The sequence below is a fragment of the Bos indicus genome, chromosome 7, assembly GCF_029378745.1.
Source record: "Bos indicus isolate NIAB-ARS_2022 breed Sahiwal x Tharparkar chromosome 7, NIAB-ARS_B.indTharparkar_mat_pri_1.0, whole genome shotgun sequence".
Taxonomy (NCBI): Eukaryota; Metazoa; Chordata; class Mammalia; order Artiodactyla; family Bovidae; genus Bos; species Bos indicus.
Genome location: NC_091766.1, coordinates 18,191,271 through 18,208,110, shown reverse-complemented (window position 1 = coordinate 18,208,110; position 16,840 = coordinate 18,191,271). Strand labels below are relative to the sequence as shown.

Below are 16,840 nucleotides of genomic sequence, written 5' to 3'. Positions count from 1 at the left end.
TGTCACACTGTGTGTGTGTGTGTGTGTGTGTGTGTGTGTGTGTGTGTGTGTGTGTGTGTGTGTGTGTGTGTGTGTGTATGTGTGTATGTGTGTGTGTGCGCGCGTGCCCAGAGTTAGGGCCTGTTGGCCCGAGTAAGACACCAACTCCATGAGATGGGAGGCCTTGCCTTGCTCCCCTCGTGTCCCAAAGCCTGAGAACAGTCCTGGGCACCCTGAAAGGACTCAACAAGTAACTGAGGGAGGGATGAGTAAGGGAAGGGGCACTGAGAAAATGAACGCCATGCTGGGCTGTAAGGAGGGCCTGAGGTGGAGAAGCAGCATGCAGATGGCAGAGGAAGAGCTCCCTGGTGCTGTGACTAGAAGCCCCCGGGAGGGGCTGCCTGGGGATGGAACTGGTTTCGGCAGGAGGCTGTCTGTGGCTCACGGGGCCTTCCCAGTGCCTTCTGGAGCAGCTGGGGGCAGAGGGCAGCGAGGGGTACACAGGGGTCTGGGCTCTGTGAGTGGATCCACCCTCCTTACCTCCATGGTTGCGGTTGAAACCTCCCATCTTTCCCCGCCTCTACCCTCACCCCTTGGGGTGGCCGCCGAAACCACTGATGCGAAACTCACGCTTACAACCTGGCAACATCCTCCCCAACCCGAGGCACAGGCCCTCTGAACAGGCCAGCTCCGCTGACCACGACTGGACACTGAAGAGCCCTGGTCCCCGCGTGCCCCACGCTTCTGTCACTTTGGGACTTTCACCCGGCTTAGTCCCTCTGCCTGGAAGACAGTCTCGCCTTCTCTTCCCCAGGTCCAGACACTGCTTCCCCTGGGAAGCTTCCAGTTTGAACTGGGCTACTGAAGCCTGCTCTGGCTTGTATCTGCACGGGTGACACCAAGGCTGCCTGTCAGGGAGTCCGAGGGACCACAGACAGCCCCCAGAATAGCTTTGTGCCCCCGTCACCCGGTGCGTGGAGGGTGAGAACTGTCATGTCTGCACTGAACCCCCGCTGCCCTTCTTCATGTGGGAGCGCCAGCTGCCATGTAATCACATAAGCAGATGAAGCCCTTACTCTGTGCAAGGCACCATGGGAAAAATGAGGACGAGGAAACTGGGGGCAGAAAACTTCAGGGTAAAACATCTCACAAAGGCGGAGGGTGTGTGTGCACGCGGCCTGGCACCGTGGAGCCTGGGAGCTCCAGGTGGTGATGGGACAGGGCGGGGCGGGTTATTTGCTCACCGGCAGCGTCTACCCTGGACCATAAGCTTCCTGACAGCCTCTGCGTGTTCACAGCCAAACGCAGTCTCATACATGACACGTGATCAATACACAGTTAGGAACAGAGCGAAACGCTGCCACTGGGGCCAGGGAGGCCCCCTTGGGTGGCAGGTTTGGCAGTCATGAACTTCATCAGTTCTCTACCAAAGACACAGAGTACCAGAGCCACGTGAGTTTCATTTCTGCTCATCCACTTTAGGGCCCCAAGTCTGTAACCTGTAGCTCAGTCCTGACTCCACGACAACACACACGTGCCCCCTTCCAGGCAGGCTGGTCTTTAACTGACCCACGTCACCACTTGTGCCATCACCAGATGAGCACCATCACACAAGAACTGAAATCCCAGTGTGGGGAAGGAATGGGGACAACGGCAACGAGGCTCCCAAGATACGCCTGAGACCCCAGCCCAGCTCTGCTTTCACAAGTGAACTTGCAGATGTGTAAGCTGGATTTAGAAAAGGCAGAGGGACCAGAGAACAAACTGCCAACATTTGTTGGATCACAGAGAAAGCTAGGGAATTCCAGAAAACATCTACTTCTGCTTCACTGACTGTGCTAAAGCTTTTGTGCAGATCACAATAAACTGGAAAATTCTTAAAGAGATGGGAATACCAGACCACTCTACCTGTCTCCTGACAAAACCTATATGCAGGTCAAGAAGCAGCAGTTAGAACCAGACATGGAACAACGGACTAGTTCAAAATTGGGAAAAGAGTACATCAAGTCTGTATACTGTCACCCTGCTTATTTAACTTATATGCAGAATACATCGTATGAAATGCCAGGCTGGATGCATCACAAGCTGGAATAAAGACCAGGAGAAATATCAACAATGTCACACATGCAGATGATACCAATCTAATGGCAGAAAGTGAAGAGGAACTAAAGAGACTCTTGATGAGGGTAAAGAGAAGAGTGAAAAAGCTGGCTTAAAACTCAACACTTAAAACACTAATATCATGGCATCCGGTCCCATTACTTCATGGCAAATAGAAGGGGAAAAAGTGGAAGCAGTGACAGATTTTATTTTCCTGGGCTCCAAAATCACTTCCGACAGTGACTGCAGCCATGAAATTTTAAAAGACACTTGCTCCTTGGAAGGAAAGCTATGACAAACCTAGAGAGCATAACAAAAAGCAGAGACATCACTGTGGTGACAAAGATCCGTCAGGTCAAAGCTATGGTTTTGTCAGTAGTCATGTATGGATGTGAGAGTTGGACCATACAGAAGGCTGAGCACCAAAGAACTGATGCTTGCGAACTGTGATGCTGGAGAAGACTCTCCAGAGTCCCTTGGACTGCAAGGAGGTCAAACCAGTCATTCCTAAAAGAAATCGTTCGGAATATTCATTAGAGGAACTGATGCTGAAGCACCAATACTTTGACCACCAGATGAGAAGAGCCAACTCATTGGAAAAGATCCTGATGCTGGGAAAGACTGAAGGCGAAAGAAGAGGGCAGCAGAGGATGAGATGGTTAGATAGCATCACTGACTCAGTGGACATGAGTTTGAACAAACTCCAGGAGATAGTGGAGAACAGGGAAGCCTGGGGTGCTGCAGTCCAGACACACGTAGCAACTGAACAAAGGGGACGGGGCAACAAGGCTTCCAGGAAGTGCCTGAAACCCAGCCCGGCTCTCCTCTCCTGAGTGAAGAGAAAACCACCTCCACAGATTTGTAGAGATTAAGGCCACCACTCAGACCTAAAACATTAAAAGGCCAATCAAATGCGTGCTATTTAATGCAGATTCTGTCCACCAGGTGTTTTAAATGTTGCCCAAAGCTATCTGACCAGGGAACCCTCTGCAAGAACACCTGTGAGGAGGCCTGAGCACGGTGGGTGACTGCAGTCAACACTGCTGTGTGAAGCGGGGCGGGATTCGGAACCCCAGGTCGCCTGGAAGAATGGCCCTCCTCTGGACAGAGTGGGCACTGCTGTCAGGGATGCACTGGGAGTGCCCGCCTCACCTCCGCTTTCCAAGGTGCTGATGCCAAGTCCAAGGGTGGCTGCTCTTGGTCTGAACCCCTCCTCCACTGTCCCCCACACAGCCCTCCTCAGCTCCAGGGCCCCAGGGGGCTACCCCAGACCAACTGTGATCCCAGCTCCCACCCAGGGAAAGTCCTTACCCCTGCCTCTACCCCCATGCAAACAGCATGGGGGGTGGTGGGCACGAACCTGGAGAGAGGCTGAGAGAAGCCCACAGCATGGGCTCTCCACCTAACTGTAACCCCCAGAGACTGGGTCTGGGCTCCGGATCTGGTCTCCGCAGTCCCGGTGATGAGCACAGACAGGTGAGCCCAGGTGAGGACAAGTCGCAGATCTCCGCTCTGTGCCACCCCTGTGCCAGATGTCGGGGACCCTCCCTGCTCCCCGAGGCACTGTGGGAGGCTGTGACTGCTGGGACGCTCCGCCTGCCTAGCCGAGCCTGGCCCCACTCCTCCGGCTGCACCTCTCAGGACGTCCACAGATTCAATCAAGAGAGTCACTCGGCAACTAGGAGTTCCAGTGATTCCACACATCTAGCGCCCACCGTGTGCCAGGCGTCAAGCCGGTTTCTAGGGTGTGGTGGTGACACAGAGAGACACGTCCCCTGCCTGCCAGGAGCCGACTTCAGACTTAGTTGAACATTACAACACAGAGGAAGCACAGAGTGCAGGGCTGGGGCTGCAGAGGAGCAGCCCATCAGGGAAGGGTTTTTGGAGGAAGCGCCTTTAAGCAGAAGGTGGAGCAGCACTTGGCCAGGCAGCCAGGAGCTGGGAGGAACGAGGAAGCACTGGAGGAACTCGAGGAAGGTCAGGGTGGGAAACGCTCCAGCCCAGGGTGAGAGGAGTGGGGTGCAACCCCGCGACTGCACAGCCCAGGGGAGGTGCTCCTGGAAGGTAAGCACCGATAACATTTAGGCGGGTAGTTTCTTTCTCGAGCAAAGGAACTAAGATGGCTGTGAAGAAGTCAGGGGGTCCCTGAGCTCCAGGCCGCCTCTGGACCCAAGGGGCCACAAACCATCCTCTCGGCTGGGAGTGGAGGTCTCTGGGTAAGAAAGGGTCACCGAGGAGCCAGGTTCTTCTCCTAAAGCACAAACTACTGACCCAGGGCCCAGGTTGGGGGCAAGTCCTCAGATGGCTGGGTGCCTGTGTGGGTAGCTGTAAAAGCCCCACCCTTAAGGCACCTCTGTTATCTGTGTGACATCTTTGTCAGGAAGAGGGCCCATAAACTGTCTCCTAAAAGAGGAGGTGAGGAGGGTCAGAAAAAAGAGGCGAATTTTACAAAGCGTCATGCTTGACAGATTTAAAACCGTGGGCTTTCTGACACCACTGCTACAAGCAGGGCAGGGGACAGGGAGGGTTCACTGGTGTCTTTTCTGCCCAGAGATTGACTGGTGGCAAAACCCTTAAAACAAAATGACTTGTCCGTTTATTTCGGACGCAGCAGGAAAGGGGGAGGGAGCGGGTATAGACCTGAAGCCAGTCTAAGGTGGAAGAGTCCCGAGATAAAGGATGGGTGGCGGCAGCTGCCCAGATGCAAGGAGCTGGCCTGGACCCCAGCGGCAGCCCCGTGGTAGAAGGGTGTGTGTCCCAACCCTCCAGGGTGGCACAGGTCTTGGGAATCCCATCTTTAAATGCCTCCCAGCCTCTGCCATGCAGTCACAGCAAGAACACTCCCAGATGGGGTGTCCAGACCCTCAGATGGTCTCACCCGTGGGCCAGCGGTCACTGATTGTGGGGCACCGATGGACCAGGCAGGTGCTCAGCGCTTTGCCGGCAACGCTGTCCTGAATCTTCACAACCACCTGAAAGGGCAGGTCCTTAGTGTACAGAACAGGAAACGGAGACTCAGGCCAAGTGACTTGTCCAAGGTGGGGCTGGGCCTCCAACCCAGGCAGGCCTGACTCTGGCCCCTGACGTCCACTGCTATCCCCGCAGCACGGGGCAAGAGGGAGAAAGTCCCTGCCCTCGCCTGTCTCCTCCCATCACTCCCGCTTAGGAGGGCCTCAAAGCTGAGACACTGAGGCTTTTCTTCTGAGAAGTAACACCAGGAATAAAGCAGCTACAGTGAACATTCTAGACAGACATCTCTGGAAGAGTCCTAAAGAAACTAGCCGGTGAGCGGTGGGCTTTCACCAAGTCACGAGACCATCTGCTTTGGACGAGCAAGCATGCAGTTAAGCCAAGGGCAGATCCTTATGGTCCTCAAAGAAAAAATGAAGACCCACACCGAGGTGCACGCTCCACGGAGAGGCAAGCTACGCCGTCTTCATCTGTCAAACGTGTAACCATGGGATGCTCTGTGTAACACTTCCACCGTCTAAGCTGGAAACACACACACACTCACCCCCGCACGCAGGCCTGCCTTCTCCACTGAGCTGTGCAGGGAGGTGTGTACACAGAAACCGCGGGCGGCTGCTCCACGACAAGCTCTGGCACCCCCCCGTGGCGGCTTGACTGCCTGTGTCTGATAAACTAAACTGAAGAAACTGCAGACCCAGGAGAGCACACTGGACTACCTGGGCCTGTTCTGTTTATCCCCCTACTAAAATGATGTCCCCAACACCTGCCAGGAAACAGCTCCCATCTGGAAAGCCACTTACAATTCTTGACCAAAATGTCAGTAAGGTACTTGTGTGAAATGAGCTTTAATCCTGGGCTGATGTGGCTTAATCTTCTTATCTGTGCAAAAAATATGGAAAGCATCTTGCCAACACAAACAACGGTCTGTTAATACGTGGCAACCGCTTTAATCCCCCAACACTTACTATCTCAACCCTTCGAGCCGTTTCTTTTCTCAGGAATTATTATAAACAGTTCGGTGCAGCAACATAAAGGTGAATTTGTCACCAATGTGTCAACGCTGTCCACCAGCTAATTCTCCAGTGAAGAATGGAACTGATCTCCATCATGCTGTTGCTAGGCGACGCCTCTGATCTCATGCACCGCAGACTCCGCGGCCCCACGGCCCAGCCACTGCGGGGTGTGGGCCCCTTCGTTCCTTTTTTGGTGCTCGAATGTGTTTTGCCTCAGGCAGCTCTCAATTGGTCTCACGGAGACCACAGGAGCACATGGTTGGGAGATGATGATCTTACCCCTTCTTTTTGGAATGCTCTTCCTCACACCGTTACCTTCACATACTGAAATCAAGCCACTCCTCAGGGCTCCAACCTTACCCTGACAACAGCGGGGATAACAAATGGCTCCTATTTGTTCAGTGGCCATTCCTAGACCCTGGCACTTCACACACTCCATCTCATTCAGTGTCATCACAGCCCCATGGCAGAGAAATCACTTATCATCTCTGATTTGCAATCACGAAGCCAGACTGGGAGGCCTTGGAGAGATGGGTGCCTAAGTCATGATGGGTCCCCACAGTGGGGGTGGGACCAGGACCCTAAGCCTGACCTCCAAGTTGGCTGCCTCATATCCCTCACAACCTCTCGGGCCAAGCTACATCTGCCTTCTTCTCTTCTAGAATTATCGGCCCGGCAGACCCCTACGACCTTCCCATCCCTGCCGCATCCACTCAGACTACAAGATGCTGGGGCACACCCTGCACTGTGCATATCCCTGGGCCTTAAATCCCAGAAAAACCCCATTCGCCTATTACTAAATCAAAGTCAGCAACCTCACCTACAACCACCAAGAAACCAGGGAGCTAGCTTCAACAGCAGTTCTCTGTTCTACCACTAGATGGCGTGACAAGAGCACGGCTGAGCTGAGACTGGGCTTGGCCGGGTGGCGGGGTGGGGGAGGGGGGGAGGGGTGGGGGGAGGTGGGTGCAGTTCCCAAGGGCAATCTCAGGACTACAAGACCTCTGCGGAGGCCGCAGACCAACCAAGGAAACCTGGGAACGTGGGCAATGGGTTCTGTGTGCGTTCAGGCAGGCCTCCACCATGCGGGGTTGGGATCCCCAGCAGGTGAACTCTCTCCACACGTGCCTGTGTCTGTCATCGCAGACGGGACCCCACTCCGTCGGTTCAGAAGGACTGGACCCAACGATGCACACGCAGAGCTCGGGAAGCGGCTGGCATCATTATCGTACTGTAATTACGCACAGGACACTGCAGATACACGGACGCCACCTCAAAGCTTGGGTCCTGGATTCAACTCCAGTTGCCGGTCCCTTTCCAAGGGCCGCCTGGACACAGGGACACCTCACCACACACACACTCCATCTCTCAGAATCCCTTGAACCCTTCTGAGGCCGAGAGAATCACCGAGATGATTGGCCAGTCCACCAGCCAAGCCCTGCTTGCAGCAGTACAACTTCCTGAGCACCCACAAGGGCCCAGGGGCCAGAGACAGGACAAAAGGTGGATGAGGCCACGGCCCCCTTCTAGTGGGAAGAGGAAGGAAAAACAAGAAGCAGAGGCATGCAGGAGTCACAAGGGGGCCTCGAGTGGGTGAGGGATCGAGCCAGGCGAAGGCAGAGTACCCGGCAGTGGGGAGCCCTGAGCGCGCAGTGGGGAGCCCTCAGCGCGAATGAAGGGCAGGAAGAACCCTGAGGCCTGAGGCCAACGTGAGCCAAGAGCTCCTGGGGGGGTGGTGGAGGGAGGGGGTGTGTGGTGAGGAGTCAGTGGAGGTGCGGTGTTCACATCCCACCCCACGCTGGCAGGGGTCCTTGGGCAATCTTTCCCATCTGGGATGTTTTTAATAAGGTCACCCGGGGGTGGTGAGGGGAAGAGATCTCCGGTGGATGGGAGTCTGTCTGTTCTGAGGACAGAGCCTCCAGTGTCTGAGCTGGGGGAGGGCTGAGACGATTGTGCGAGGCTGTGGAAGCATGGTCTGTTCACTCAGGAGCCGACACGACCCTCACTCTGACAACAAGACTCCATGAATAGGGGTCCCCTCCACGTGGGACTGATGATGAGTGACCCAGGCCCTGGATCCTCAGATTCCCAGTGGCCACTCAATGCTGCAAAATGTTCTTTCTCCTCTAAGTGCAGGGGGCCCTCTTTTTTAACTCCTGCCACGGTAGAAGTCACACTCTCTGGAATCGTTTTCCCCAAGCTTGCTCTGCTGTGACAGATACAACACAGAGGCGTTCACTCTGGGCCGACGAATTCCTGAAATCCTATGTGGCCAGGCTGGAGGGTGTTTAATTTAGCAAAGGCATTTAAAATACAATGCAAAAGCGAGGCTTGCCTCCTGAACAGGGCGTGGGGAAACCACTACCGTCTCAGTCAGGAGAACAGGTGCCCGGGGAGTCAGAATGACCCACTGGGAAGCATGAGCTGGGCTCTGAGACTCAGTGGCTGGAGGTGGGCACACTGGGACAGGCCGACTCTGCCAACAGACCCGGCCCTGAGCTTCAACCCCTGTGCAAGGGGATTGCTCAAACACAGAGCATCTTGGAAGGCGCTCATCTTGAACTTGGAACAGTGCTGAAGGTCATGGAAAACACTGTTCCCCCTTAACTGGGACATGAAGTCCACCACACCATGATGCCAACGGCTGCCAAGAGGCCATACAGGAAAAAAAAAAGGTCGGCAGGGTGAGCCCTAAGCCCTAGCTGGCAAACAATTTACTCCTGGACAGTTTTATTTGCCCCCCTCCCTCCCACTGGGTGACGTCGGAATATTTTTGGTTCCCACGAGGGCAGGAGCTGCTAACAGCATTTGGTAAACGGAGATCACGATGCTGACCAGCATCCCACTGTGCACAGGATGACCCCCTAAGCCCAGAGAATGAGCCACCCACACATCAACTGTGCAGACGTTGAGCAACCACACCTTGATTATGTACAAGGAGGTGGGGTCAGATCCCTAGCTCACGCTGTACACCGAGGAAAATTCTCAGTGCGTCAGACAGCACATATCAGGGTGGTGCCCCAGCTTCTGTGAGTAACCTCCTCTCCCTCCCCACTCAGTCTGTGTATTTAAATGTGTGCAGCATCTCAGGACTTCAGCAGAGATGACTATGCCACACAGTCGTGTGTGGAGTGTGTGTGTGTGTGTGGGTGGGTGGGGGGAGGTCAACAGAATCCCCTAACCCAAGGGTACTCAAACGGTGGTGATTTTGCCCCCAAGGGGGACATCGGACAATGTCCGGAGACATTTGGGTAGACACCAGGGACACTGCCAAACATCCCATGAGACACAGTGCAGCTGGAGGACAGCTCCCACCAGCACCAATGAAACCTGGCTATGGCCCGAAAGGAGCTTTCTCTCCCCCTAGGGTCCATCAGCAGACTAACAGGTAGCAGGAACCGACAGGGATCCCCACACGTCAGCGGGCCAATCACCTGCCACGCGTTCCTTTCACAACAACCTGCAGACTAGAAAGCACCGTTTACAGATGCAGGAACTGAGGTCAAACAATTTGCCCAAGATCCTGGGCAAGTAAGTGACAGAGATGAAACGCAAACCTAGAGCACTTCCAACTACACCACAAGCCGTCAGCAGGAGGTTGCCTGTCAGCTCCAGTCCAAGATTCCTGCGAGGCTCGAGGCAGGCCTGCTCAGGCCCTCCACACCGGGGCTCCACCAGCACAAGCCAGTGTTTCTCAAACTTTTTCACCTTGGGACCCCTTTCCACACTTGTAAGTTATTGAGGATGCCCAAGAACTTGGGTAAATGTGAGCTACAGCTGTTGATATGTATTATGTTAGAAACCGGAGAACAAAACAGCAACCTATGCCAGTATTCTTGCCTGGAGAGAGGAGCCTGCTGGGCTACAGGCCATGGAGTCACAAAGAGTTGGACACACTGAGTGACTAAACGATAAGAACATGTTAGAAACTGAACTAAGAAACATCAGAAATTAGTTAATTTACTTAAAATAATAATAGTGAAGGTTTATCTAAATAATACACTTTTATGAATAACTATTTTTGAAACAAACAAAAACACTAGGGAGAAGAGGGACATTATTTTATATTTGGACCCGTGTTTTAACATCTGGCTTAACAGGAGACAGCCGGGCTTTCTTATCTGCTTCTGCAGCCCATCTGTTGCACTATACAACCTCTGGGAAAAAAATCCACCATCCATTCACAAGGAGTGTGAAAAGGGCAAATGATGCCTTTGCATTGTTATGAAAATAGTTTTGAACTCGCAGTCCCCTTGAAAAGGCTGAAAAGTCCCCTTGAAAAACGGACTCCCAGGGCCCCTGGACTACCTTGAAGAAATGCTGCTCTGAGCGCTAGCAATTCCAGTGCACAGAATCCTGAATTAGTGATGGATCACCAAGACCCGTCTGCTGAGGGTCTCTGCCATGGAACACCCAGTGCTCTGAACACATCTGAGAGGTGCTAGAGCCACCGGCCTGAAGCCCACAGGCCGGCCGAGGTCAGGCAGGCCCGGGGTTGGGGGGTGGGGGGTGGAGGGGGGGGCTGCCTGTGGTGACTGGGAAGCACAGCCTGTCTCAAGGGGGCGCTGTGCCTCAGTCCTGGCACATCACTGCTGGGCAGGAACATCAGCTGAGGCCGGTGCTGTTTTCCAAGAGAGATCAGGAATCCGGATTGTTCTTTCCCCTGAGGCCTTAGAACCCTTACTCAGCTCCTAACTAGTGACTAGTGAAGTCACTCAGTCGTGTCTGACTCACTGCGACCCCATGGACTGCAGCCTACCAGGCTCCTCTGTCCATGGGATTTTCCAGGCAAGAGTACTACAGTGGGTTGCCATTTCCTTCTCCAGGGGATCTTCCCAACACAGGGACCGAACCCGGGTCTCCCGCATTGTAAGCAGACGCTTTTACCATCTGAGCCACCAGGGAAGTCCTAACTAACAGCAACAAAGACAAACCCAATGGACCAAATTACATACTGTTTGCCCCGGAAGCGAGGTCACAACTCCTGCCTGTGGTTTTTTAACTGGCTCTGTGTTGCAGAAAACCGGTGGGGTCCTGGACATTGCGGACCTCCTGCATCTCCGACGGTGCAGCCAAGCATTCGTTTTAGTTTTCCTCCACAACCTCCTTAAAGTAAGCATTAAGTGCAGTCGGGGTTAGGACTCACAGCGAGGGCTACACAGCTGCACCAGGTGCCAAGACAACCAAGGACGTGGCAGAGTGTGGACACCCGGGGGCCGCACCTGCTCTGAGGCCCTGAGCTGTCTAGCTTCCTACCAAGGAGCGTGCAGCCACGCCGGACAGGGCTCCACGGGATCACAGGAAGGTGGCCAAACAAACCTCCAAACCAAACAGAGAACCCCTGCTGCTTGTTGCTGGGCGCCACCACCAGATCCTGAATGCAAAGCCGGCTGCCTCCTGATCACTTCAAAGTACCATGGAGAGCTACCTGCCAGGGGCTCAGCAAGGTGAGGAGCAGCTACCTCTGCCTGCTGCCTCTGTCAGACAGTTCCCATTACATGAGGCCCTGCCCAAGTCCCCCAGACGGATCCTACTGCTCCCCAAACGCCCCCATCTCCCACTTTACTCCAGCCCATTCTCTGTCTCTGAACTCAGGTGGGAATTCGACTGGTACCTAAAACACCCTCTTCGCCAGGCCCAAACACCGCCCCTTTCCCAACACCATTCAAAGCTCTGCCCTTACTTCCTGTCACCTCTCTCCAGATGCTTCAGCGTGTAAGCACACAGCAGAGCCTGACCTGTCCTATACCCAACGATGCCCGCAGGAAATGGTGCAGTGTGAAGAATCCGCCTGTCAATATAGGAGATTTGGCTTTGATCCCTGGGTTAGGAAGATCCCCTAGAGGAAAAGGCAATCCACTCCAGTATTCTTGCCTGGGAAATCCCACGGACAGAGGAGCCTGGCGGCTACAGTCGATGGGGTTGCAGAGAGCTGGACACAACTTAGTGACTGAACGACCACAGTGGGACTGCTGGGTGAGTCCGTTTTCCAGTTAACTGAGAGGCAGGCTGAAGATATGGTGGAAAAGTTTTAAACTTGCAGAACTACAAGTATGTTTTGTCTGTACACAGGATCTCGGGCAGAACTTAAAATTTTCTTCCAAGTATACAAAGGTGGCACCCTCAGCCCTAATCTGCCTCAGGTGAGAGGCACGGGGGGTTCAATGTACACTCTGCAGGGCAAACCTCAGAGTTAATGCTTATTGTTTAAGTTCATGAAACTTTGAAAAATTGCTTCTCACTTATCCTAAGTATTAAGTCGAGGGCAGGGCAAGCGGGTGGTAAGAATCAAGTGAACGGAGGACTTCAACCATTGAAGCGCATCAATAAACACTCAGCTGCATCTCATCCTCTCAGGGGTTAGGTTTGAAATCAACAAGGTGAGGGACTTCCCTGGCAGTCCAGTGGTTAAGACTGAGCTTCCACTGCAGGGGAGATGGGTTCGATCCCTGGTCAGGGATCCCACATGCTGCACAGCATGGCCAAAAGCCAAACAAACAAAAGGCAAAAAACAAGTCAGGTGAGTGGGAGCCCCCCACCCCCCCACCAGGGGACACTGAGCAACGTCTGGACATTTCTGGTTGTCATGACAGCGGGAAGGTGCTACTAGCATCCAGCGGGTGGAGGCCAGGGAAACAGACCAACACCCCAGGACACCCAGCGAAGCAGCACGGAGAATGCTCTGGCCCCAATGCCCAGAGTGCCCTGGCTGGGAGCCCGTGGCTAGACGGTCATGTGATCAAAGTCAGGACAGAACCAGAGAGGGCGGACAGCCCAGCTCTGGCTGCATCCCATCCTAGGCGCGCCCCAAGGCCACCTCGTTCAAACTCGCTTTTTGCTCTCTCTGGCTTTGCCTTGGGCACTTCAGCTAAATGTGTCTATAACATAAGTCCTCCATGGTAAAAATAGCTTCCATTTCCTCCTGACTGTTTATTACTGGGCTGAGATAGGTGCTAAATCATTTATATGTATTAATTCAGCCAGGGCTCAGAGCAACCGTGTGATAGATACAATTACCATTATCCTCATTTTACAGGTGAGGAAACTGAAGCTCAAAGCGGCTAAGGAGTTGCCTAAAGTCACTCAGAGAGGACAAGGCAGAATCAAAGCACAAGCCCAGTTCCCAGGCAGAGACTGGGGCCCGCCATCACGCCACGCCACAGGCCTTGGCTGAGGGAGACACACTATGTCTGAAGACACTCCTGACGGTCCCGGCCCCTGGGGGAGGGGCACAAGGCAGGGAGTGCTGCCAGCATCGTGTATGGAGGCAAAGACGCTGTGGGGATGCTCAGCACCCTACACAGCAGAGGACAGCCCCTCAACAGAGACTCATCTGGTCCAATGTGTCAAGAGGACCAAAGCTGAGAAGCCTGCACCTTACCATCTCTCGGGTTTCCACCACGTGTCTCTGCAGGCCAGCAAGGCCTCATGTGTATATGGTATCAAATTTTAAGGCGGGGATCTAGAATCCAAGGTCTCCTACAGCTCCAATATGCTCTGCTCACCTTCTTCACCTTCACCAGAAACCAAACGCTGCCTTCACACCCTGATGCCAGTCTACCAGGCAGAGTAACTCCAGAGACAAGATGGTTAACCGCCCCTCCCTCCCACCACACACTCACTCTCTCCTAGGAAACATTCCAACGGGACTTTAAAAGTCACAGACTACAGGACTACCAGCAAGGGTTGTGGGAGTGGCTGTCACCATCCCTGAAGAGATCACCATGGCAACGAGAGCCAACAAGACGCTGAACTCGACACACATCTGGAAATGCTTCTCTCTACACAAGCACGGCCCTCTTAACCAGTACTGCACTACTCAAGCTGGCGGTTCTCAACCCTTGTTGCACAGCAGGATCACATGCGCTGCTTTCTGTCTCTACAGATGCCCAGGAGTTAGGATGGGTCTGCTTAGGATCCCAGTCCAGAAAGACAGAAGCCAAGAGGGCGTGTGAGCTTCAACGACGAGTGGGAACGCACATGTATGGGGCAGTCCCCTAAGCTTCACAATGCATAGGAAAGGAAGTCCTCGCTCACACAGAGGATGAGAAACTGAACATGCTGGCGGGCTGCACAAGCCAAAACCAGAAATAGAGTCGAGAAACACATGACAACCAACTAAAGCACGGCAGAGATACGGGAGGCACAAAAGGCCACTAGGATTCGACTTTTTTGAGGCCAGAACTAGTGTCAGAGGCAAAGTACTAGGTGAGTGTGGCATTAACTAGGCAAAAACTTTAAGTACAAAACATTCCATTGTCTCTATTTTATACACTGATCAGTTCAGCTACGCAACTGACAGCTCACGGGCCAGTACCTATGCTAGACATGGTGTCCCTGGATAACCGGAATCCATAATTTCCCCTTTGTGCTCACAGGTACACCTCACTTGTTCATTCAACAAACATTCCCTGGATCCCTATACCCTGTGCCCGGCACTGTTCTACATCAGGGTGGGGTGGGGGTCCATTAATGACAGACAGAAACCCTGTTCCTCATGGAACTTACATTTTTGAAGAGGGGTAGTCAGACAAGCAAGTCAACCCAGCTTGCTGGTAGGTGATAAGCACTGTGGAGTAACATGAAACAGAGTGAAGGGGATAGAGAATGAGGATAAAACTTAAAATAGGTGGTCGGAGAAGTTCTCAATAAAGCAACATGTGAGGAGGAACCTGAAGGAGGTACAGGAGTGAGCCACAGGGACAACTGGAGGAAGACTGACTCAAGCAGAGGAACCGGCAGGTCCAGAGGCGTAACAGAGGGGGATATGGCGCGCAAGAGATGGGCATTGAGAAAGCTGGAGTAGTTAAAGCAGGCCAAGTCGGGAGACAGCGGTGGGGGAGAGGACAGGGAGGTCTTGGGGCACAGGGGTCGTCTGCCTTCTGGGTTGCGAAGCTGCCAGATGGGTGAAGATGGCAGGGAGGACCAAGCAGTGGCAACAGGGGTCATTCTCTGGAAAGATTTGAAGGTAGAACAGACAAAGATGTGCTGCAGCGTGTGAGAGAAAGTCATCAGGGGCGACTTCAAGGTGTCTGGCCTGAGCAATTTTAAACAATTGGACCTGCTATTTACTACTAGGGGAGAAAGTTGGCAGGGTGGGCAGGTTTGGGGGAGAAAGATAGGGGTTTTATTTGATATGACATCCAAATGGAGGTGTTGAATATGAGCCCTGAGTTCAAGAATGTGAACGGGCCAAACTCGCAAATATATAAGGTGTGTCCTACTGACTCTCTTTTATCCAGTGCCCGATCTGCCTTTAAATGGATCTTGTGAATGGAATGCCTCAACCCTCCACCAGCTCCTTTAACTGATCAAAGAGATGTGGTACAGATGAGAGGTGAAGTGGGGGCTCTGAAGTTAGACCACGTTGATGCACATCCCTGCTCCTTACTAGCTATGTGACCTGCCTTGGAGGAGTAACTTAACCATTCTAACTCAGTTTCCTCACCGACAACCAGGGCTGATGGTACCTTCCTCTGGGAACTTCTGTGCAGAGCGAGGACTTCCCCAGATAGCTGCCCGCCCAAGTCTTTGAACAGTACCTGGTACTGCCCCAAATGCTTCACCAGGGTGAGCACTTAGGATTGTCATTTGTGCGGGGGAAACCTCAGGCCAGCAGGGAGCAACGTATGAGGGGGAACCAGGGCCAGGCAGGCAAGACCGCTTGCCCGCAGCTGTGCACCTAAGAACGGAGGAAGCTAAACACAAGCCTCAGAAAGTCCTGAAGCTACGAGCGATCTGAACATCACAGGGGATTTCATCAGACATCGGCTGATGGCGCGCTTTCTCTGAGCCGTTCGGAACTGTAACCTTGTCAAAATCGTTCAGCTGGGATGTCAGCGCTTCGCAGAGAAGGGGATCACACAACCTTGTCTCCCTCTGGAAGTGCAACCAAAAAAAGGGCCGAAAACCAGCTAGGGCTTTCAGCGGCCCACACCCTGCGGCTGGGGCCTCAAGGAGCCAAGACGAGGCGCGACTGTCGGTCGCCACTAAGGATCCGGGGTAACTGGCGGGAATTGGGGGCCAGAGTTGAGGGTGGGGACGAAAACAAACCTGACGTTCTCAATCCTTGGCGTGGGGCACCGCCACAGGATTAGGGGGTGGGCCGGCTTGGCAGCCAGGCCAGGGAAGAGGGAAGCCCGGGTCCCCGAGAACGAGGGGGCGGGGAGAGAGCGTGGCGCGCTGGGCCCGCGACCAGGCCCCGAGATCTATTTACATCCGAGGTCGAGGCGCTGCGGCCGTGCCTCCCGCCCCCTTCGGCCCCCAGCCTGGCCTGAGAGGCGGAAGGGCCTCAGGATCGCGATCCCCGCCGTCTCCCGGGCCGTCTGGCCGGACGGTGGTAGGGCCGGGGCTACCGGGACTGATGAGTCGGGCGGGTGAGCCCGGCCTGAGGGGACGCAATGGGGGGCGGCTGCAAGGCCCGCTGGGCCGCTCTTCCGGAGCAGACAGGCCCCCCGCACCTGGAGTGCTCACCCCTCGGGCCTGTGGCCCCCGGACCTCCCGCCGCCCGTTCCCTGGCCGCCAGCTGGCCCCAGACGGCGCCTCCCCTACCTTCGTTCGCCAGGTCCGCCATTTTACTTCCTTAAGCCCTCCCACAAGGCCCCGCGCCGGCCCGGGTTCGTCTGCTTTCTGCCAGAAACTCCTGCGCGTGCGCACTTTCCAAATCGACTCCTAGCAAGGCGGGCAGCTAGCGCCTGCGCGCGGAGCCCGGCACTGAGACGCGCTCTGGATCGCAGTCCGGTTCAGGACAAGCTCGTAGCACGCGCCTGCGCATTAAC

At 54.3% G+C, this 16,840-nt stretch overlaps 1 protein-coding gene across 8 annotated transcripts in view; it reads right to left on the bottom strand.

Annotated features, from left to right (window-relative positions):
• The window catches only part of RANBP3 (RAN binding protein 3), a 50,930-nt gene extending 34,120 nt beyond the window's left edge, over positions 1–16,810 (bottom strand). For 3 of the 8 annotated variants that reach the window (XM_019964350.2, XM_019964352.2, XM_019964353.2), the window contains exon 1: positions 16,614–16,810. In XM_019964350.2, the coding sequence (XP_019819909.1) occupies positions 16,614–16,635 (22 nt within the window). In that variant the 5' untranslated portion in view covers positions 16,636–16,810. The remainder of the gene's footprint in view (positions 1–16,613) is intronic. The other 5 variants (XM_019964351.2, XM_019964354.2, XM_019964357.2 and 2 more) reach the window with 3 other exon arrangements.
• Positions 16,811–16,840: the final 30 nt, after the last annotated feature.